General features: G+C 33.7%; 3 protein-coding genes across 3 annotated transcripts; all 3 read left to right on the plus strand.

Annotated features, from left to right (window-relative positions):
• Positions 1-764: 764 nt before the first annotated feature.
• LOC115964425 (uncharacterized RNA-binding protein C17H9.04c) lies at positions 765-2,734 on the plus strand. The gene is made up of 4 exons (XM_031083738.1): positions 765-994; positions 1,561-1,875; positions 2,270-2,340; positions 2,459-2,734. The coding sequence occupies exons 2-4, from the start codon at positions 1,565-1,567 to the stop codon at positions 2,470-2,472; spliced, it is 396 nt and encodes a 131-aa protein (XP_030939598.1). The 5' UTR covers positions 765-994; positions 1,561-1,564; the 3' UTR covers positions 2,473-2,734.
• Positions 2,735-4,055: 1,321 nt separating this feature from the next.
• On the plus strand, positions 4,056-7,201 carry LOC115973447 (septum-promoting GTP-binding protein 1-like). The gene is made up of 7 exons (XM_031093711.1): positions 4,056-4,146; positions 5,735-5,765; positions 5,951-5,993; positions 6,103-6,223; positions 6,336-6,432; positions 6,529-6,559; positions 6,992-7,201. Exons 1-7 carry the CDS (start codon positions 4,056-4,058, stop codon positions 7,121-7,123), a joined length of 546 nt encoding a protein of 181 aa, XP_030949571.1. The 3' UTR covers positions 7,124-7,201.
• Positions 7,202-14,929: 7,728 nt separating this feature from the next.
• LOC115977037 (zinc finger CCCH domain-containing protein 39) lies at positions 14,930-18,560 on the plus strand. Its single transcript, XM_031098667.1, has 2 exons — positions 14,930-16,432; positions 17,893-18,560. The coding sequence occupies exons 1-2, from the start codon at positions 15,682-15,684 to the stop codon at positions 18,153-18,155; spliced, it is 1,014 nt and encodes a 337-aa protein (XP_030954527.1). The 5' UTR covers positions 14,930-15,681; the 3' UTR covers positions 18,156-18,560.
• Positions 18,561-23,771: the final 5,211 nt, after the last annotated feature.

Raw genomic sequence — 23,771 nt, forward strand, 5'->3', positions numbered from 1 at the left:
CTAATGGATGTGAATCTTCCGGGGAATGGCATTTCAATTATTGCCAAAAAGACACCCAGAATTTTGTTTTGGATGTGCATTAACAACAAGAATTTATTCCCCCGTGAATTTTTTTTTTTCTTAGTCTGCCCCTTTATGTATAACCTGTTTCACGTGGAACTGATCCTGGTCCAGCAAGAACTTTGTGAGCATATAATATATAGGGAAGGTCTATATGCCGACTTGGATAAATCCACGTAGGGAATTTTTTCTCACTCATTAGTAGACAATCTTTTTTTTTTTATAAACATTAGTAGACAATCTATACATGCTATAATCATAATTTCACACACGTTGTTTGCATTTTTTAATTATGTTTACATTTAACACATGAAATGGATGATGTATACGATGATATACACTAATGAGTGTGCAATAATCAATGTTGATCGTAAGCATGTGACGTGTGCACATAGGTATACACCCATGCTGGCTTTAGCACGTGCAAACCAGCCTTGTGAATGAAATTCTCTATAGCCACCTAGCTTTCAAAAAACAGCTCTGCCTCCCCCTCATAACACCTTGCTAGCTAGAAAATTAATATGGAGAAGGAATAATGTCTCTCAAGTGTTCTTTTCTGATAATGCATGAGGAATCGTGTAAAGAAAGGGTATGAGTGGAATTTTAGTCAACCTCTGTAAGCCCCCTCCCAAAGAATAATTCTAGTATAGCAGAGAAGTAAGAGAGAGTCTTAATTATCTAAATCTTTCGGAAATTTTTTTTTATACTTCTGGAACTTAAGGAAACAAACCATCACCAGGAAACGGAAAAGAAAATTCAGTACGCCACAAATAACACCTTAAGACCCTTACCAAGTAGTATATAAAGCCTTCCAACCCTAAACACCCAAACCACCAACTGTATTGACAATCCCTTCTATTACTAGTACAAACCAGTGCTTGCAGCAGGGTGCTACTTTAACACTACTAGTGCCAAAGCCCTTCATTTCCTTAAGGTGAGCTTCTTAATTCAGTTTATCCTTGCAATCCTTGCTAGTTTTGGTAGATGAACATTGAGTTCAAGAGCATAGGGTTTTGGAATAATGCTGCCTGACTTATAAAGTTCAAGACTTCAAGTAGCATGTTATGAGCTAAGGTGCAGTTTCAGCGGCCTAGCCACTAGGTGTACTAAATAAGAAGTTATCTCACATGCAATTAATAAGAACCCTCTTTAAGCTTCATAATCCTTTCCATTTCATTGGAAACGGTTAAGATTTTTTTTTTTTTTTTATACAAGATAAAATTCTACTCTAATCTAATTTAATTAAGTGTATATATGTGTAAAACTTCTTCCTAGAGACTTGAATCTCAGCCCTTTCCCTCATATCTTACAAGCACTTATACTTGTAAAGTAACCATCACACCAAAAGTGTGTGGTGATAGTATTTTTTTTTCCTATAGTATACATGTCAAATTATTTAAATGTTCTAATTATAGGGAGATACTTATTTCATAACTAGATACAAAGATGAATAATGGTTGATTTTACTTTGTTATCTCATTTTGTATGTTATCAATACAGAAAAATGAGCTGGTCAGGGGGAGATTGGATATGCAGTGCTTGCCAGCACTCGAATTTCAAGAAAAGGGATACTTGCCAACGCTGTGGATACCCGAAGTATGGTGGCCCCGACCCATCAACGTATATGAGCAACAGGACTGAGGTGTTGGCGGGGGACTGGTACTGCAATTGTGGTGCTCACAACTATGCCAGCCGATCAAACTGTTTTAGGTGCAGTGCATATAAAAATGATTATGCCGTGATGGGTTCTGGAGGTTATGGATCAGATTGCAGTGCCCCACCTGGATGGAAAAGTGGTGACTGGATTTGTTCTAGGTGATTTCACATACACTACTTGATTATGTTACTAATTTACTACATTATAACTACGCGTGAGTTTGGATTTTGGATTGCAATTAAAATTATAAATTATTTTACTATTCAGTTTATTTTTACTATTATTCATGAGCTCCACTGCACTTTTTGGCACTATTTATGGACTTTACTGTACTATTTCAATTAACTTTTATCTTCATCTACCGTACTTTCAACAATAATTTTTCAATTTCAACAAAATAAGCGATATCCAAACACACATGTCCAAGGCATTGACTACTAATAATTGCAGAACACATAAAATTTCAGAATTAGTGTGCACTTGCCCACTCTCTCATGCATTGCATTAACACTAAGGTCCTAGTCTAATATGAGTGCACTTTGAATTGAACAGATTGGGATGTGGAGTACACAATTATGCTAGCAGGACAGAATGTTTCAAATGCGGAACACCAAAGGAATATGGTAAGTAAAATTAATTCAGTCATTTTACTGTTTCCTGTTTCTTAACGGTTCATCACATCTTCTTAACAAATGCTACTTGTTTTCAGTTTTTTAACACATTTATCCCTTCTATTTTCAGGTGGTGGAATGTAACCAATAAGATTTTAAGAAGTTTCTCCAGTGAGATCCTCAAATTCTCTTTGCATCTGATCCCTCATTAGACACCACCTTTTTTTGTTCTACTTTCCTTCTGAAGATAATTAACCTTTAGGTCATGGTTGAGGATCTTTTCAGACCACAATAACCATGCGCTTGTATTAGAAGGGTTTCTAGCTTTATATGGTGCAAGGTGTTCTTAGATAGAGCTTAAGAAATCCCTTTATATCCTTGATTAATGGAGACACAAAGTGTACAATAACTGTCAAAATCTCTCTCCCTCTCTCTCTCCCTCTCTCTCTCTGTGCATGTGTGTAAAAGTTGATACTACTTCTGTGAGGTGGTCCAAAGAATGTGTAAACTAGTTGCCATGATCAACATATAGAAATTCAGGACTTGGTCATGGTATGGACCATTAGGGCTTTGGATTCAACTAATGCAAAAAAAAAAAAAAAACAAAACAAAACAAAAACAAAAACAAAAAAAAGGATCACAAGATATTAGAAGAATAAAAAAATATTCAAGGAACCCCATTGAGTTGTTCACTTCAAAAGACATACTTTCTTTCGGAGCAATAATTTATGATCCCTTTAAGCATCAAATCCTCCCCGGCCAGAAATAAATACAGATAAGAACCAGATGCCTTGCTTTATAAGCATAGGCGCAAAATCGAAGTTTAAAGTGAGTCAAATACTCAAATCCAACCTCCCCCGCTTTAGCCTTCCATTTTAATGATTAGCACTAAAATTTAGCCCTCAAAATTCACTTCTCCTTTGGCCATTGCATGCTAGCTAATGACAAGATTGGTATCGCGAATCTACATTTAATTATTTCCATTGTTTAGTTTTAAAAAGTTTCCATATTCCAACTAAATTAAGCTTAGAACTTAATTAGCATGTCTTAGGTTTCCCTCATTGACTAATGACAAATTTGTGTGCTCCTATATTATTGGTCAAAAAAGGTACTGCATAAATGTTATTGTCTTCACTCTACAATCCATCGTTTAGCTTTTAAAAGATTCTGGCTTCCTACTCTAAGTAATCTCTAAGTTTACGTGCTTTGCATATGTTAAGCAAGAGGCCAATATTAAATGCACTAGTTCCCCAGTGCACAGCAGGGGTTCATATGCAGGACCAGCAGCAACTTTTGAACGCCTTGCTTTTTCTTTTGCTATTTATATATTAGTTTTTCCTTTTTGGGTATCTATGTCAAGGAAAAAGGAGTCAAATTAAGGAACATATTATATTAAACTGTAGTCCTAGATTCGAACACAATGCCTCTGTCTAGCTAGGTTCCTCCATATCATCATATACGTATGTACATGATATACGTGTGGTTTTAAAAAATCAAAACAAAAACAAAAAGAGTTTGCAAAATGCATGCAACTCATGCATGTCATCGCTATTTCCTGAAACTGTTTATACTGCCCTTTGGTTGCTATTCTGATCTTGACCCTTCAAAATGTTTCCTAAGAGGAACCTCACGGTGAAGCATCGTTCTATTTTGATTAACTACTGGTGTTAACTGGCCAAGTTGAAGTAAACTTAGCAATCCAGCTGTCATGAAGTGGAGCAAGAAACATGCATGTTGGAAAACAATATCTGAACGGTATTCAACTTTATGTACAATCACAAGTTTATCTTGCTTTCTTCGTCATTTTCACTTTAAGAGGTAATCTTCTTTACATTTGCAGAAGCAATAATCATGAGATAGATGCTCTCACACTAACACAAAACAAAACTATCTCCTAAATCTCATGCATACCGTGTATCTTTTAATCCCTAAAAATTACGATCTATATAGAAACCCCATTACAAATAGTGTTCTCCTCTCCAAATACGTAGGTGGACAAGTTGGGTCAAAACCACCTATGTGAACCATGACTGAAGCAGATATTAAAAGAATTTGGTACAAGGAATAGGGATGAGAAAACACTCTCTTCATGCTAAGGTTGTGAATCTCAAGGAGGATATTTAATTGTCGATGTAATCTCCTAAACTAAGGGATTCACAATGGAGTTATCACTTAATTTTACTAAGAAGAAAACCTTAAAAAATATACCTCTTTAGTCTTTATTAATATGTTAAAAGAGTACATCAAATGCTTAAAAAATCATATGATTTTGGTCGTAAGTATAATCTGTAAATTAAATAAAGGTACACAACTTTATTTCATAATTACAATTTAAAAGAAGAACTTAAAAAAGAAAATTCAACAGAAAAACCTATTCTACATCCTAAATATTGGGTTCAGAAATTTAGTTATTAGGTGAGAAGATATTAGATATATCCACCATTGTCTAACCTAAGTTGGTCATTTAGAGTACAATGACCAATATAAACGATCCACTATTTCAACAAGCAAATAATTATAAAACTATTCAAAACAGCAAGTCGAAATAAATAACTCTATAGTCCAAGCTTGCATGAAGCACAAAGATATACAGCTCCGCAAGGAAAAGATATGAGGTTAGATATAAACATAAACTATAAATAAGCTGAGAAATCACAACATATGATGAACTTTTAAATAAAAATTTATATGCCATGTGAGCATGTTTTATAAAGTCCTAAGTGTGATCAAGATGATATATGATATGAGTGGTTCTATTTAAATCAAAACATAAAATCACTACAAAACATGCGGGTCTTAGGCCGCGTTTTTTTAGACCATGTTTGTAAAAATACGGCTACAGATGGGATAAAGTTGCATTTTTAGTGTTTATAGTCGTATTTTTGGGGGGTGGAGCTATTCCTGTGTTTAAAAAACGCAGCTATAGGACCTTCCTATTTCATTTTTTTTTTTTTTAATCTTAACTATGGCCACATTTATAGAATGCGGCTCTAGCTTGCCTAAAGCCGCATTTTATAGACGCGGCTTTAAATTTGGTCTGAAACCGCATGTTTAAAACGCAACTTTAGTTTGGGATGGGGCTGCATTTCTTAAAAGCAGCCTAAAAATTTTGCTTATAGCCGCAGGTTAAAAACGCAGCTTTAGGCTTTGTATAAATAGTAAACTAAAAACATTTTCAACCCTAGCCTCTCCCATCGCACATCAGCCTCCATCTCTCAAGCCCGATCTCAACCCTCACCCTCCATCTCTCCGATCTCAAGCTAGCCCTCACCCTCCACTTCCAAACCTTTCATCTCCAACCTCTTGACATTTCAAATATTCGCACACAGAGAGAGAGAGAGAGAGAGAGAGAGAGAGAGAGAGAGAGAGAGAGAGAGAGAGAGAGAGAGAGAGAGAGAGAGAGAGAGAGAGAGAGAGAGAGAGAGAGAGAGAGAGAGGTAATTATATTTTTATTTTTTGTTTTCAATTTTTGAATTTAGGGTTTTAAGTTTTGTGTTTAATTTGAATAGAAATTTAGGGCAAAGTTATTTAAGTTCTGATTATTTTATGTTTCTTTTTTTATTTTGCGGTTATTATATTTGAATTCTAGGGTTTTGAAATAGTTTGATTTTGAATGGTATAGGCTTTTGTTGGGTGATTACCAGATTGGTAAAACAAGCTTTTTGGTAAGTAGATTTAGTATTTAGTGATTAGCTTCATGAAATTTTAGCTTCAAAACATGATTTACTCCACCTAATATGGTTTTTTTTTTAATTATTTTTATTTTTTTTGAAGATCAAGTATGTGGGAGATGAGCAGGAAAAGAGAAACTTGGAGATGGCAGGATTAAATTTGATGGATAAAACTTTATCCGTACAAGGTGCCCGGATTTCATTGGAAATATGGGATGTGGGAGGTATGTTAATTAATTTTACTAATCTTGTTTTGATTTTGCTTTTGGTCATTATATAGTCATATTTTATAACTTCCAAGTAATATAATTTTTTGGTATATATATTTGGATGTAGGTGACCACAGATCACTGGACCATGTTCCAATGGCTTGTAAAGATGCAGTAGCAATTTTGTTTAAGTTTGATCTTACTAGCCGGACTACACTAAATAGGTATGCTTTATAATTTTTCTTGTTCTTTTAAATGAAAAATAAATCTCAATAATTATACTAATATTAGTAGAAGCTTGTGTTTTTGTTCATTTGCAGTTTTAGTGGATGGTATAATGAAGCAAGAAAACATTAATTCTGCATTAGTAGTTAATATCAGTTATTTAATATTGATGTATATGTTAGTTTAACGCATGGAAAAGGTTGTTGAAATAGAAAAGACTATAGTGACTACTCCATTAATGTTAATGAGGCTTCAATTTCTTCTATATGCCATTAATAATTGACATTTTGAAAATAAATTGCCTGATTGAGGAAAGAGAAAAAGACATGAAGTAAGATACAATAGTTTTTCTGTCATAATATAAATGTGAAAATGATTCTCCCCACAAAAGAACTTTGATTTCAAAGCTGATACCTGTGGCCTGCAAAATCAGTGCCTATGATTCCTTTAGTTGTCTTTTAGAGTTAGTGGAGCCCCAAAGTTCATGATTGAGCACTGTTATGAATATTGGATATGAATTTATATCTAATTTATATTTTCTTTTCTTTTCTTTTCTTTTTTTTGCAGACTGCAATTCCCATAATAATAGGAACAAAATTTGATGATTTTGTTAGGCTTCCCCCCGATTTGCAATGGACAATTGTGACTCAGGTAATTAAATATTTCCCACAAAATTGTTTCATTAGATAGTTTATTTTGGATATCTTTTCTAAAGTGGGATCCAAGTCCAACCCAATTTAACAAATGGGGTTTTGATAAGTTACATTAAAAAAAAATGCACTTGATTAAAAAGTTAAAAAAGCAAAAAAAGTAAAGTCCTTTAGTTAATCTTCTTGAATAAGAAAGGAATAATTAGTAAATTAATGTTGGCTAAACACTGCAGTAGCTTTAACATTATTGCGATAATATGTGATTATGTTCAACCCATATTCCACGTCCAAGCAGGAATATGAGAATGTTCTAGGAAAATAGGTGAAGACTTAAAAGTCTTCCTTTGTCGATCTTTGAGAATTGGAAATTTGACATTTGCCAAATAATTGAATAGCTATACAAAAGAAATAATTAGTCCATTACGGGTTCTTTTCCTATGTAGCAGATGTGCTCTAAGAAAAGATGAATCTTGGACTGGTGCAAATTGCCCAAACTACATTTTTTTTTATTGAACAGGGAATTTAATTATTTAATTTGATATCCATTGTTTATAGCATCGTCGGAATTTGTTCAATGCTAGTTGGATGTTTTGTAATAAGAGCTGGTCCTTGTGGCAACTTCAATATGGGGTTCTTATGTAGTTCTGTGTGTGGAATCTATGGTCGGGCAGTTGCTGTTTGTGCTTCACTGGGGAGATAAGGGCCAGTTTTTGAATTGAGTTGTGCAACTGTTCATGATCAATGTGGTAAATACAGACGGCATGATGACTGGTCTTGAAAGTTCAAAACTATTGAACATAGGTCTCTTTTTTGTTTAATAATGACTAAACTAGTTCCTTCAATCATTTTTATGACAGCTGTGTTACAATGGTGATGCATTCATGATAGGTATTGTTATCCAGGAACATCAGGTAATGGCATTAGGACAAGTTGATCTTACTCAGGTATGGGGGTTGCATTTCACAGGTAAGCACTTCAAATTTGACTAGTATTTTTCTGTTACTAGCAAATTTGCTTTCTGAATATGGTGCTGTTGGTATGAGAAGCTTAATTATGTTATAAATAAATGTCAAAAAGTTCTATTTTTGTCTATATTGTGAGTCTTGGATGCATATTCCTAGAAAGAAAATCATCACTTACTGACCATTTATTTGTAAAACAAATGACCATTAACTTTACATTTAGGTGTTTATATAATTGAATTTCTCACTTGATTCTTAATGACTGTAGTTTTTGCATGGTTTGTGTAGATGCCATGTCCTTTAGTAAATTATATGCTGATATGCCTATGCTTGTTGCAGGGGAAAGTTAGCTATAAAGATCACTGTGAAGTACTTCATATTATTTTGTATTCATATATTCAACTCTAGATAGTTGGGACAAATTCTTCAAGTTTACTTGTGTAGCTCTTGTTATGATATCATCACTGAACCAAGAATTGCTCCAAGTCATAGTCTAACTTTTTAATTTTAACTTGTTAAGGTATCTTTGGTTCATTGTCCTTTTGTTTTATCAATAAAGTGTAACCTTATCATGGTTTAGATTCTTTTTGTTTATGGTATTCTTTTTGTTTTATCAATAGAGACTAACCTCATCAGCACCACACGCACGCCTCATCAGCACCACATGCACCACACGCACTACCCATATAGCACCACACGCACGCCTCATCAGCACCACACGCACTACCTATCAGCACCACATGCACGCCTCATCAGCACCACACGCACCACACGCACTACCCATACAGCACGACACGCACGCCTCACACACACCACATGCACTGCCCATACAGCACGACACGCACGCCTCATCAGCACCACATGCACTGTCCATACAGGACCACACACACGCCTCATCAACACCACACGCACTGCCCATACAGCACCTCACGCACGCCTTATTAGCACCACACGCATGCCTCATCAGCACCACACGCATTACCCATACAGGACCACACGCATGCCTCATCAGCACCACACGCACTGCCCATATAGCACCTCACGCACACCTTATCAGCACCACACGCACCACACACACTGCCCATAAAACACCACACGCACGCCTCATCAGTACCACACGCACTACCCATCAGCACCACACGCACACATATAACTAGACACTCCTAACATGATGCTTGTGTAACTTACCAATAATAATAAACAATCTTGCACTTTTTGTCTTCTTGACCTCCATTGCTTGTTGGTCCAGAAAAACTATCACTTTTGCCCAAAACCCAAGTTTATTGGAAAGTGTGAAGTTAATCACTTAATCAATATTCTAAGACTTCTCATATGTGAGCCTAGAATCTCTCAATACATCTAGTTTTTTAACTTTAAATGGAAGATAGAGTGAAGACGAGTTTCAAACTCAAGATCACTTTTTTATTTTTTTTGCTAAATCAAACTCAAGATCACTAGCTTTAATACCATGATAAACTATCACTTATTCCAAATGCCTAAGCTGATGGGAAAGGGAAAATTTAATCACTTAATCAATATTCTACCAGCTCACTTTCTAACAACTTGAGTTTTTAAGATTGATAGTTACTACAGCTTCTAATGAACCACTCCGAATATCATTTTTTTTTTTTTATCCTTCAATTTGCTTTTGCTGTTGCTGATCTAGAGGGCTTTAAAATTGAAAGAAATGCATGTGGACATTATGATATTGCTTGACTTAAATGCATGCATGGTACTCAGTGTTCAAATTGAATGCTACCTGTATGATATATAGCTAGTGTAGGGACAAAGTTTGGAGCCCAAGCCCAAATGTATGGAATCCTGATCCAGTAAGCCCAATATAATGAATTTTGTAGAGTATGGATCAAAGAACTAGGTCTAGATGAATTGGACAACGGCTAGCATAGAGTTAAGAGTCAATCAAACACGAATAAAAACTATTATGGCCAGAAGACCTTCCGTCCGAGGAGACCAAAATTTGACGTACATATATAAATCACGATATTAGGATTGTTTAGCATGCTACAGTATTCTCTCTCGCTCTCTTTCTGCCCCCCGCTTCATAGGGGCTCTTCCACATTATATAGGTCCTTCCTGATCATCTAGACGTTACACTTGTTGATCACCTAGATCCCCACTTGAGTACCCATCTCATTAGACATCCCTTCCAGCCTTTTCTGAGTTGTGGCAGCCAAGGCAGCACTGTTCAAGGGTCTTCTCCACATTAATGTGGCCAAAAAAGTAGCTGCAGTGCATTTAATGTGGTGATGGCAGCTTTTCCTTAGATATTTTGGATTTTCTTCCCTCTCACGTATTCAGAGGGTGTACTTCAACTGCTTGAGTATACACTTGGTCTGCGTTTGTCGTGTCCAAGGAGGAGTTTCTCCTCAGACCTTCTTCCCTTTGTCTCCTATTGATGAGATTTGTAACGTAGATCATCTAAGCCATGTTTCCCTCCTCAGACTCGTTAGTGTCCTCGGAAAAGGCCTAAGGCCCAATACACTATTTTGGGCCCTAGCCCCCACAGCTAGCAAACATGTTGATTTTGGCTAACACTGTGAACCAAATGGTGCTTTATTGTTATAGGCTTGATTTCTTCAGTTACCTTTGTCAATCCCTTTTTTTTCTCTCAGAAAGATAGTTTCTTTTGGGAATGGGACTTTGTCATTCATAGAGTTTATCATGGCTCTCTCGTTTCAGGTTTTAAGATTTTAAATAAATATAAGATATAACTCTTCATGGAAGGTTTTTTTTGGGTGCAATGACAACAATTGAATTAGTAAGTAAATCATTTCCAATTGCAGTAATATATATTGCTGACACTTGTCAAATCCTTTGTATGAGTTGTATCTCATGGTGCAGATGTTACTTGTATGAGTTGTATCTAGTGGTGCAAGCCACAAGAATTGAATTGCATGTGTGCCAAGTGCTTGTGGAAATTACCCAAAGAGTAAAAAATAAATTAAAAGGAAAACAAAGAATAAGAAATTTGTGGAAGCTAATTAGTTTATAGCTTTAATAGTTTAGATTTGTGGAGGATAATTAGATTTGTCGAGCCTAAGTTTGCTTTAGGCTGCTATCATGGCACTTTTAGAGAGGGAAGGAATAAAAAAGGGATCTATTGCATCCATTTTGCATCTGTAGTAGTTCTATATGGTCACTACAACTGAAACAGGGCCATGTGCTGCCTAGAAAATAGGTGAACTTTTGAATTTGACACCTTTTCAAATGAAATTCACCAACGGGTATTGGCTTATTGCTTTGATAGTGAGATATTTTATCATAGAGGATACAAATTGTTTGCCTTCTTGGGATCTGTTGGTGGTAAGACTGGAATTTTCCATTATGAAATTTCCAATGTGTGGTATTATATATTCTTCTGCAAATTTCTATTTGATGAAAGTTGCACAAATTACAAATATTATGAATATCAGCTTGCTAAAGAGGAGAAGGCTCTTACGAAGACAAGTGAATCCCAATCATCTCATAGTGGTTAGTAGTTGAATCTTGATGAAATGGTTTTGGTGGTTCTTGGGTATGGATGCCAAATGCAATTTTTTGTTGTTGCTGTCACAAGCCTGCAGTTGTTCAACCAATGAAAATGACTTTGGTTTTATGTGGATAATGAGTTTAGAAAGCATGCCTGTGCAAAAATGTTGTCATCATCTCTGTTAATACTTGTGGAGTAATAACAAGATACCATATATATGACAATAATAAGTCATATCTGTGAAACAGCATTTATGCATTCAATTTTTTACATTAGTTTTCTTTGTTAAATGCAGCCAAGAATCATGTTATTATGTGATCATGTTTTTAGCTTATAATACTTACTAATTAGCAAGTAAAAGGCTACTGAATAACAAAGGAGCAAGACCAAGCCATCTGGCTTGGGGGGGGGGGGGGGGGGGGAATATATATATAGCCAAATTCAAAAACAAAAAAAAAAACAAAAAAGGGCTATAGCCCCGTTTTAAACGCAGCTAGAGTATGTTCCCTATAGCTGCTTTTTATAAACACGGCTAGAGTATGTCCTATAACTGCATTTCTAAAAACGAGGCCATTGGTCCTGGCCTATAGCCCCATGTGTAAAAACGCAGCTATTGGTCCTGGCCTATAGCCACGTTTGCAAAAATGCGACCATAGACCCCTCAGGCCTATAGTCACAGGTTTTAGGTCAGGGTTGTAAACATGATCTAAAAAAAACGCGGCTATAGGCCAAATAGTCTTATAGTCACATTTTTATGAGCTATAGTCATGTTTTAAAAACGTGGCTATAGGACTTTTTTTTGTAGTAAATACTCTCTTTTTTTCCTGTTATGATGCAAAAAAAAAAAAAATGTTAAAGCATGCTAAATTTCTATTTAAAGATGTATGGGAATGTTATTGTGAAGATCTTTTTTTTTTACTAAACCAAATGGGTTTGAAAATCATCGAGGAATGCGTTGTGAGTGTATGTGAACAGAATTGCCACTTATTTTTTTATGGACAAATTAAAAAAAAAAAAAAAACTTCATAAATATACTTTTTTATTGAATAATTGAATAAAATACTTCAATGAATCAAAAGAAAATAAAAGTTACACACCTTTGGTCCTAGTTACATTCTATAGAAAAGAAAATTGCAGTACTTTGAAAATATTTTTAAAATATTTTTCTTTCGTATAAAATCTTAATTTCTTAAATTAAATTCTGCATTGTACATGCATTCTACTAGTGTAATATAATATGAGGATGTAAATGCATAAAGATGTGACCAAACATATCACATCCAGATCTTAAAACATTAATATATATGTTAGTACATATTACTATATTAGAATCGTGACATTGAAAACCTATTCTAAAATATATTTTTGCATTTTTTAAATGATTGATAGTAAGTCAATAAACCCTAATTCTAAACAGATAAAGAATACTTGCATGAAAATTCCACATTGAGATTTGTTGATGGTCACAGGTGGATTTTTGGTGTTCTTCACTCTAAAGGATCACGCTTAATCTTGAACTTGTTGAAATTCCCACCCAATTAATATGATTTATTTGTAGAAGGATGATGGTAGTTGTGAACATATCTAGCTCTCCACTTATTGATTATGATGATTGATGCAAAGGATGAACCTTATGAAATTCAAGTGACTTGTGTGTGTGATGTGGTGAAAGTATGATAAAAATATGCAGAAAATAAAAAGAAAAATCATAACTATGCACTAGAGAACTCTAGCCTAAATATGTGAAAATTCGGTCCCTTTTGAGTTGGTATTGCCTCTCTATTTTTCCCTTTTTATAGGGGCTAAAAGTCGTGCAATTGATCGTAGAACATCAAATTTATCTCCCTCTTGAAATTCCAAAAAAATAATAATAATATAATAGGCACTAGTGATTATAACAGAAGTGCTTTATGAACTATGGGGGCCTTCTAAAAAATTTTATTTAGCCTTTGACTTTCTTTAATTCTTTTTTATTAAAAAAATTAGTATTTTTAGTGTACTTTGGACTCTCCTTTATCCTTGAGTAGTTTTCTTCTTCAAAAAATAATTAATTAATTAAAATAGTAAATGTTTTATCCAACAAGCTAAATTCAATTATTTTAAATTTAATTAAAAATAATTGAATTACAAAATTACAATTCTTGACACGTACATTTTTTTTTTTATATAAAATGTATTTTTATAAATTATTAAAAAAAAAAAAAAAAAAAAATCTCCCGACCACGACAACAGCAACCCTGTATTAATTGCATGGATTCCACCTCCACCAAACCTTCAAAATAAATTATGATGGGGCCACCTTTGATGAAGCCAACAAATCTGGAATAGGTGTTGTAATTCGTATAACAATCAAAGGCTTGTTATCCCTTCTCTAATTCAACCGTTACCTTCAGCATATCAAGCGGTGGAGATTGAAGCACTTGCAGCATTTCAAGCTCTTGAATTTGCTCTAGAGATTGGCATTCACCAGGCCATAGTTGAGAGGGATTCAGAGATTGTGGTACGAGCTCTAGCTACAGAGGTTTTTAATCTGGCTTCCTATGGTCTGTTACTTAAAAACTCAGTTTATCTTTCTAAACACTATTCTAAACTGCCCTACTCTCATACAAAGAGGAATGATAATAAATTGCTCACAACTTGGCAAGACTAGCTATCAATACAAATAACTGTACAGCGTGGACAGAGAATGTTCTACCATACCTGGTTGATACAGCCGTTATACATTAATAAAACTTGGATGTCTTTCCTCTCAAAAGAAAAAAAAAAAAAAACTATGGATATGCTTCTGGCTCTTTTCATAAACACTGACATTGTAATTTGCAAACGCTGCCGCTATAGGCCCGTTTCTTGCTTAGGAGTTTGGGCTAATCCATCTGTTTTTGGGCAAGTGTTGATTTAAAGCCCATACAAAATTAAAGCCCAACTGAAAAAAACAGAGAAAATCCCTGAAATCGCGATATAAAGGTTAAAAAAAAAAAACGAGAGATGCTATTTTTACAACAATTTTATAATATTTTTATAACAAATCACAAATGGTTAGTTATTATTAGTTCAAATTTAAAACTAACATTAAGATTATTTTTTTGCCCTAACAATAACAACCAGTAATAACCTGCCATTTAAGATTTGTTGTAAAAATGTTATAGATATATCATTTTAAAAAAAAAAAAAAAAATACAGTGCATACTTGGTCAGAATGACATGGCAGATATAAATAAATAACACTTTTTTTTTTTTTTGGAGAATGAATAACACTTTTATTAAGAGCCTTAATAATAAAATCTAAAAAAAATAAAATAAAATAAAAACTAACCTCCGATTAATTATGACTAAACCCGTGATCTCAGGGTTTTTGGGACGTATTAAGGGTTTAGCCGTTTAGCCCCTTCTAGGGCTTTAGCTTTTCCATTTTTTCCTCTGTTGTTGTTGTTGTTGTTGTGGCGGTTGTTGGTGACAACTTTTATAGTTTTTTTTTTTTTTCCTTCTCAAAATTAGGGTTTCTCTAGGGCGGCTAGGGTTTTTGACTCCCCCCACTCCATCTCCTGTATACACCATTTTTCCATAATAGACTTCATATAGATGTATATATATTTCAAGGTTCTTAAACTTTGTTCATAGCTCACAAGTCACAACCTTTAGAATTCCATCTTCTTCAATCTAGAGGGTCTTTCTGTTTTCTTTTGGTAAAACTCATTTTGAGGACCAATACCCATCTGGGTTTCTTCTTTTGACTCTCTAAATCTTTTGTTTGATTTGGATTGGTCAATCTTTCCTCCCAAAGTTTCAAATTCAATTCTGGGTTTTCTTGATATTTCTTGAATGCAATCTTGTTTTCGGCCCAATACTAATCTGGGTTTTCTTTCTCGTTGTCTCAAATTTGAGTATTCTTCTTGTTGAATTCAATCTGGGGTGTTTGGATTTCGTTCAGAAGATTTCGAATTTAGCATTGTTTTTATCTTGGTGGTGTTGATTGATCATTATCTGGTTAAGGCTACCTGATTTTTCCTTGCTGGTTAGATTGATTCTTTGCCTATTAATTGATTCTAGTGTCCCTTGATGCCAAAGTATTGATCTTGATCTGTTTGGTTGCAAGGAAAAAGTTTCTACTCGATTTTTGTTTGATTTCAGGCCTTGAAAATTGTCAATATGAGTTTTCCTGATCCTCACCCTCTGTTTATGATGCAATCCCAGCATTTTGCTAGTGATGCCATTGGTGTGTGGCCTCAAGCCCCAATGAACAATGACCAATTCGACGGGCATTCTCAACCTTTCAAGAGGCCCAGAAATTCTGAGGACAATTTATCCGATGCTTTGCCCTGTACACCAATGAATTCTAGGATGAACCCCCCAAATCCTCCTCCAATCAATAAAGGAACAAGCAATATTTTCTACAAGACTAAGATGTGCACAAGTTTTATTGCTGGTATGTGTACCAAAGGTTCGGATTGCAAGTATGCTCATGGAATTGAAGATATGCGTCAACCTCCACCGAATTGGCAAGAGCTTGCCGGTTTACGTGGGGTTGAAGATAGATCATCTGGAAATTGGGATGATGACCAGATGCTAATCCACAAGCTGAAGCTATGCAAGAAGTTTTGTTATGGGGAGGAGTGCCCTTATGGTGATAGGTGTAATTTTCTTCATGAAGATCCGGCAAAGTTTAGGGATGATTCAAAGAGGTTTAGGGAGAGTTCAGTGATTAGCATTGGAACTTCCGGATCATCTATGGCACACGGAAGTGTTTCTAACCAGTCTGATGGTGGTAGGCTTGTGAACAATGGTCCGGATGCTTTTCGAGTAACTACAAGGCCCTATTTGAAGACAAAGTTATGTAACAGTTGGGAGAGAGGTCAATGTCATTATGGTGATAAATGCCACTTCGCTCATGGGCAAGCAGGTATTTGTTTATGCTGAGCTTATGCTATTAACTTTGTTATTACCAATTTGTCTTTGTGTAGTATGCAATTGTGATTGATGACAAGTAATTGTTCTAGTCATCTTAGTAGACAATGAAATAAGCAATGAAAGAAGATACTAGGTAGCATGAGCCTTTATTTGCATGATGAATCAAAATAAACAAGTTTTTAACTTCTTTTTGTTAATGCAAGGTAAATATCTTAGGTTCTGAATTGAGGGACTCCACTATCTGTTGAAGTGCACAAGTTGTTAGCAATTTGTTGTCTCTAATAAAAAATTCAAAACCGTCCCTTTCAAATATCCATACCTACAGTTCTTAATTGAAAAAGGGAGAAAAAATTGTGGATTTTATTTTCAGGGCCTAGATAATCAATTCTGCAACTAACTGAACTAAGTTTTGAAACCAGGTCTTGTTGTGTTTCTTACCTTTAGATTATGTTTCTAAATTTTCTTGGTTGAAGATGAAACAGTAATTGGCTCTCTTTTCTCTTCATGACTGTGTGTTTCAGCTCTTGATTTGATTGTATTATTCCCTAGCAGAGTAAGCCACTTTGTTTCCATCTGTGGGACGTAATAATTCATAAAATGCACCCTTTCGCCTATCGAAATCAATATTCCAAGTTTACTTTCATTAAATCCTGAACAATCCTAAATTCTCCTTTTTTGACAAACAAGCATTTCTGGAATTGGTTTTCAAACATGGTTGCATTTCTAGAGCTGATCTTTAGACAAAGTTCCACTGTCCGAATCCAGTTGTTTTAGAAGGTTGGGGAGAAAGATGTTATCACTGATATAGATTATCTCCACTGTCTGTTTTTATGTTTAATTATCAGTTAATTATCTTTGAACAATCTTCTCAGGTATGATGGATGACACTGAAAAAAAAACACACACACTTGTTAAGATGATATTATTTTTGCAGATATATTGGCAAATCAGATTTTCATAAATCAAAAGGGAATAAGGCATGCTTATATTTACTTATTAACTGTCCTCTGAAGGTCATTTAACTTTTTGAAACAAGCTGGATGGTTTATGTAAAGGAACTTCCTTTGTTGATCCAATTTATATTCAAGCTTGTAATTTGTATTTCTAACACCCTTATTGAAGTGCCTATTAATATTTAATAGGTGCAAATGCAAGCTAGTAGTTGTTTGATCTGTTCCAAAAGTTATTTTCATATTTAAGGGATTCGGTTTCTAACATTAGTTAAATGACCTGAGCAACTATGTGTTTGAATTTAATTGGAGAACTTAATGCACTACACCTAAGGTACTTGATGTTTTACCTGAGTAAGAATATGCAACCATATATGCAGTACTTTATACTTATCAAAAGAGAACAATGCAGTGCTTTATAGAAGATTTTATTTACTTGGTTGAATTATTATGTTGGTTAATATTTTATTTTTCTTAATGTTTGGTTTTTCTTCAAAATCAGAGTTGCGAGTGGCTGTTGGACTTCTTGAAGGGGATACGTTGAGTACTGGATCCATTCCCGTTTTGGCAAAACCCCAATCTGTTCCTGCTAATGATGCGTCTCTAATTAAAACAGGAATCGTGCCTACTTTAACTGAAGAAGGGCAGCAGGGTAAGAAGTGTTTGTTGAAGTGGAAAAGACCCCAGAAGATCAATCGCATTTATGGTGATTGGCTTGATGATATGCCGCTAGTGCAACACCTGCCAAGCAAAGTGGAGAGCTGAGTTCAAGATCCTGTGTAGGTTGAACTAAGAAATTTTGAAGGGTCATGCTCCCAAGAATCAAGATTTTTAGGAGATTTCAAAGGGCTTGAAAGCGAGAGAATTCTTTTTCATTTTTAGTCTTTCTTCGTTGTTGGTTTGGGAACAGGTCAATAGGTTTGTTTTTTTCATTACTCCTCTTCCCCCTCCTCTTCTTTTCTATGTGAAATATAGGTTAGCAATTGGAAGTCGCTATTGTCATTAGAACATCAAATAACAGACCATCGTTGGTCAAATCAAATGTAATTCTCTCTTATCAAAGCAAGATATTGCCTTTAATTGTCATCAAACAAGAATGAAAAGCTTTACCCAACATAGGTAAGCAACATGCAGAGCACAAAAATTTATGCAGGATTTGAGTTTGATTGAGATGTATGCATGCTTCACACTTTTTACAGTGTTTGTACAGTGAAAAATGCGAGTCAATGGGAAAGCGTTTTCTATTTGCTAAGAAAAATATGACTAATAACGTAGGGTGCGTTTGGGATGAGCTGAATTTTTCAGCTTATTTTCACTTTCAGTATATTTTTGCTACTATTCATGAGTTCTACTGTACTATTCAACTTATTTTTTAACATTTTTTCTACACTTTTAGTAAAAAAAATTCATTTTCAGTTAAATAAGTTATTCCTAACATTGTAAGGTAAAAAACATTTTACTAAATGATAATTTAGTAGTTACATCATTGGGGAAGGAATACTGGGAAGCGCTAGTTGAGCATTGAGCTAGGGATGCTTTCTAAGTAAGACTTGGGAGTAAGCTCAATGACCATCCATATGGAATCTATTTATTTATTGATATATAGATAGTAAGGCAAAAAATGTTTTACTAAATGATAATTCAGTAGTTACATCATTGGGGAAGGAATAATGGGAGGCGCTAGTTGAGCATTGAGCTAGGGGTTCTTCCTAAATAAGACTTAGGAGTAAGCTCAATGACCACCATCCATATGAAATCTATTTATTTATTGTTATATTGATAGATGGAGGTGGGGGGATCTGGACTTTGGAAGTCTCCATAGAAAATGAGCTTGGTGGTATCGATTGAATTAATTGATTATTATTATTTTTTTTTTCCAATTGAAATTTTCTAATCAAACAAATCAATTTGTTATTTGGGGTTTGTTTTTCCAAAAAATCCAAAGTAAAATTTAGGAGACATTATCAAAGAATAAATGTTGGCTACAAATTTCATTGGAGCATTAGGCTTCAACCCATAATAGGAAGATGATATGTGTTTGTGGGGGACAGTTAATTAATAAATTATTAAAGTCGTGTTAATTGGGCCTGTGGCCCATCCGAGGAAGTAAAACTGTCCGAGTAGGCCCATATCAGGTTGTAAAGGTAACCAAACGAAAGGAAGAGTAGATATCACGTAAGGTGAGTTCAGTATTCGTCTGATGACAAAATCCTTCTCGGTAATATGAGTCCGAGGACGACCAGAACGCTATCTTGTTACAAACGTACTTCGGAACTACGTTACCACTAAAAGGGGGATATGTGACTAAGGGTAAGAAAGAAAAGGTAAACAAATATCTATAATTACAGTTGTCTCCGCATTAATTGTCTCTCAACCAACTCTCTGGCCGCATTAATGTGGAGGTGATGCCTGAACAGTGATGAAACAGCCTTACAGCTGCTAGTTAGAGGTTCTAGAAGGTGTTAGATGGGACATAAAGAGATCCCCCGAACCCAACCTACACGTATGTAGTGAAGATGATATCAAGAGGACAGTATATAACATGAAAGAAGACATTGAGGGAAAAAATCGAAACTTCAAAACAAAGATTACTGAGAAGACAACCATATGAAAGAAAGAATTGAACTTGTTTCAAAGAGAAATTGATCGTTATATTAGGACTAATCCATCTATAAACATGGAGAAAAATCGTTTTTCTTTTGGAGTTAACCTAGTTCTTTAATATCCACGCTCTACAAATTTATTGTTTGGGTCTTTAACGTTCGAACCCAATACGAATTTGGGATCGTTACAAATTGAGTCCTTACAGTATTTTTATCATTTTTTTTTTTTTTGAGTAAAGTGTCCTTATCATGTTTAATGTACATGATCCACTCAAAAAAATTATCTGCAATCACTTAAATGTTGTTGTTGTTGTTGTTTTTTATTTTATTTTATTTTATTTTATTTTAGAAACACTCAAATGTTGTTATTTTGAGTTTAAGGTTCCAACCAAATTTATAGTCAAACTTCATCCATTATATATATTGGATCCAATTAAGGACATACATTAATCATCAATTTTAGGAAACCTTTTATGGAATTGAAACAGCTATCAAAACAATTAGTTATCTTTTCATTTTCCCATTAAAAAGTTTCCTAAAATGTTTTATTAATATATGTCCTTAGGACATAAGTTAGTAAAACCCATATATATTTAGTATGAGGTTAAATTCTGTAAGGACGTGGTATAAAACTTATGTTTTACCCTCCAATCCCAACATACCACATCATCTTATTACATATTTAAGAATAAGTAGAACCACACCCAATTAATTATAATATCCATATATAAATCCAACTAAATTGGGAATTTATTGATATGTTATTTAATGTGGTGGAACGTATTGAATTTTAAGTAAAATGCTGATATCACAATCACTTATTGAATAGTGTAAAACATGATTTTACACCCTATCTTTACTAACTTCGGACTCATTTAATATATATAAATATATATATATATATATATGTTTTCAAATTAAACTAAACTTAATTGGATCATCCATTGATGGTCAACACAGTAAATACGTTGATACCATTAAATTTTGATGTATAAACTAAATATAAATTGCCTTATGACGCACACATGGCATAATTGCAAAATTATTACAGAGTAAGTCTAGTGCTACAAACTTCGGACTCATTTAATATAGAGAAGTGTTATATCTACAACATTTTTACAACAAATCATAGTTGGTTAGTTGTTATTGGTTCAAATTTGAACTTAACACCGAGATTACTTTTTTGCCCCAATAATAATAACCAGTAACAACTTGCTACTTAAGATTTGTTGTAAAAATGTTGTGAAAATATTATGGACATATCATTTTTCTTTAATATATATGTATTCAAATTAAACTAAAATTAATTGGATCATCCATTGATGGTCAACACAGTAAATATGATGATACCATTAAATTTTGATGTATAAACTAAACATAAATTGCTTTATGACATACACATGGCATAAATTGCAAAATTATTACAGAGTAAGTCTAGTGTTACAAACTTTTCCACAATTTTACCACAACTCTGTTACATAGCGACTCATGAATTGTGAAATTATAGACCCACATGAATCCAATATTTTATTTCCATCACTCATAAGTCGCCACATAGCAAAATTGTAACAAAATTATGGAAAAAAAAATTATATATATTTTTTTAGTAACAGTTATGAAAAAATTTGTGCCATGTTCTTATTTACATGCCATTAATCTTAGGACTTTGTTAACAGGTGCCAGCTAGCACCTATTATTGAACCAGTCTCCGAGTCCCCACCTACATAGGAAATTGGCAAAATTTTACTTTTCAGCTGTGGTCGATGTTTAGACGTGTACTTTGGTTTCTCCAATAATTATAGGACAAAAATGCCCCTTTAACACATTTCCCGCCATTTTACTTTTTATTTCCCACCCAATTTTACTTTATCAATATTTTACTCTTCATCTTCTTTCACTCTACCATTATCAAACCCACTTCCAAAAAAAAAAAAAAGAGAGAGAGATGAAGAAAAGTTCAAATGTTCAATGAAGGATTAAGCAATTATTTGCAAGGTACAATAATTTTATTTTGTTAAATTCATATTTATTTTTAAATATATTTGAATATGAGGTTAATCTTATTTTATTTGTATAATTTTTTTTTTCATTTATCCTAAAATATGATGTGGATTGTTTTAATCTTGTTTTAATATAGCACCAATGGATGAGAATTTAGTTATAAGTGAGACTCATCAAGTTGTTAAAAGGAATTTTTTAAACTTAAATGAATTACATCAAGAATGAACTATTATTTTATTTTATTTGTATCTTTTTTTTTTCATTTATCTTAAAATATGATATTGAATATTGATTGTTTTAATCTTGTTTTAATGTAGCACAAATGGATGACAATATAGTTGCAAGTGAGACTCATCAACTTGCTCCAATAAATTACTTTGACTTAAATGAAATACCTCAAGAAGGTACTATTATTTTTTATTTTATTTGTAATCCATAAACGTATAATATGATATTGATTTTTTTTTTTTTTAATTCTTGTTTTAATATAGCACAAATTGATAATGATTTAATTGCAAGTGAGATTCATGAAAGTGTTTCAAGGAATTGTGTTTAGTTAAATGAGTTTCCGAATGATGGAAAAAATAATAATACATATGAAGGGGAATTGATTGGAACGAATGTCCAATAGATGAGATAGGGGTTATTGAAGAATATGAGGATATAAATTCAATAGAAAATAAATTTGAGCCTTTTGTTGGTCAATGTTTTCTTAGTGAAGAAGAAGCTTTCATTTTCTATAAAAATTATGCAAATCGAAATGGTTTTACAATTCGAAAAGGTCGTTCAAAGAAAAAAAATGGAGAAATAGGAAGACGTAATTTCTTTTGTTATCGAGAAAGTAGGCAACCACTAAAAATGATGGATCCATCTAAAGAGCAACAAAATAGGAAGTCTTTAAAATGTGGATGCAAAGCTCGTCTAACTATTGTATTGCAAAAGTCAATAGACATTTTTCTGAAAGAATAGCATGTTACTATTTTTGTTGTAGATCATGATCATGAATTGTTGTCCCCTTCGAGTGTACGATTTCTTCCAACCAATCGAGTTACCACTAAAGTTGATAAAAATTGCAATCTCTTATACAAAGAAGTTGGACTTTCAGTTAGAGAAATAATACGTGTCATGGAACTTAAGAAAAATGTGAAATATGGACATCTTCCATTTTTTCAAAGAGATATTCGTAATTTTTATGTGAAAATGAAAAAGATGCATGTTGTGAATGATGCTATGGATCTCTTACAATTTTGTAAAGTTACTAAAGAAAGGAATTCTAAGTTTCAATATGCATTCACAACGGATGAAGAGAAAATGTTAAAGCATATTTTTTGGTCGCACTCTTATAGTTTTGATTGATATCAAAAATATGGAAATGTGGTTGTTTTTTATACTACTTACAAGGTAAATGCTTATGATATGCCTTTTAGTATTTTTGTTGGTGTCAATAATCATGGAAAGTCGATTCTCTTTGGTTGTGCACTTCTTTGAAATGAAAAAACTAGTGTTTTTCAATGGCTAATGAAGGTACTCTATTTATCTTATAAATTTGTACAACTATTTTTCTATTTTATTTAATTAGCGTTTTGTTTCTTGGGTGAAAATGATTTGTTTGTGTTGGAATTCTTGGTGTTATTTTATGCTTGTTTTGCATGGAATTGAAAATGGAATTTTGGGTTTTGTATAAACTATTAGATGAGTGAGAACTGAGATTCTTCTTTCTATTTGTATGTGAAAGAAGCAAAACCAATTAGAAATTTGTGAGTAAATAGGGATAAAT

This window comes from Quercus lobata, chromosome 2 (assembly GCF_001633185.2).
Source record: "Quercus lobata isolate SW786 chromosome 2, ValleyOak3.0 Primary Assembly, whole genome shotgun sequence".
Taxonomy (NCBI): Eukaryota; Viridiplantae; Streptophyta; class Magnoliopsida; order Fagales; family Fagaceae; genus Quercus; species Quercus lobata.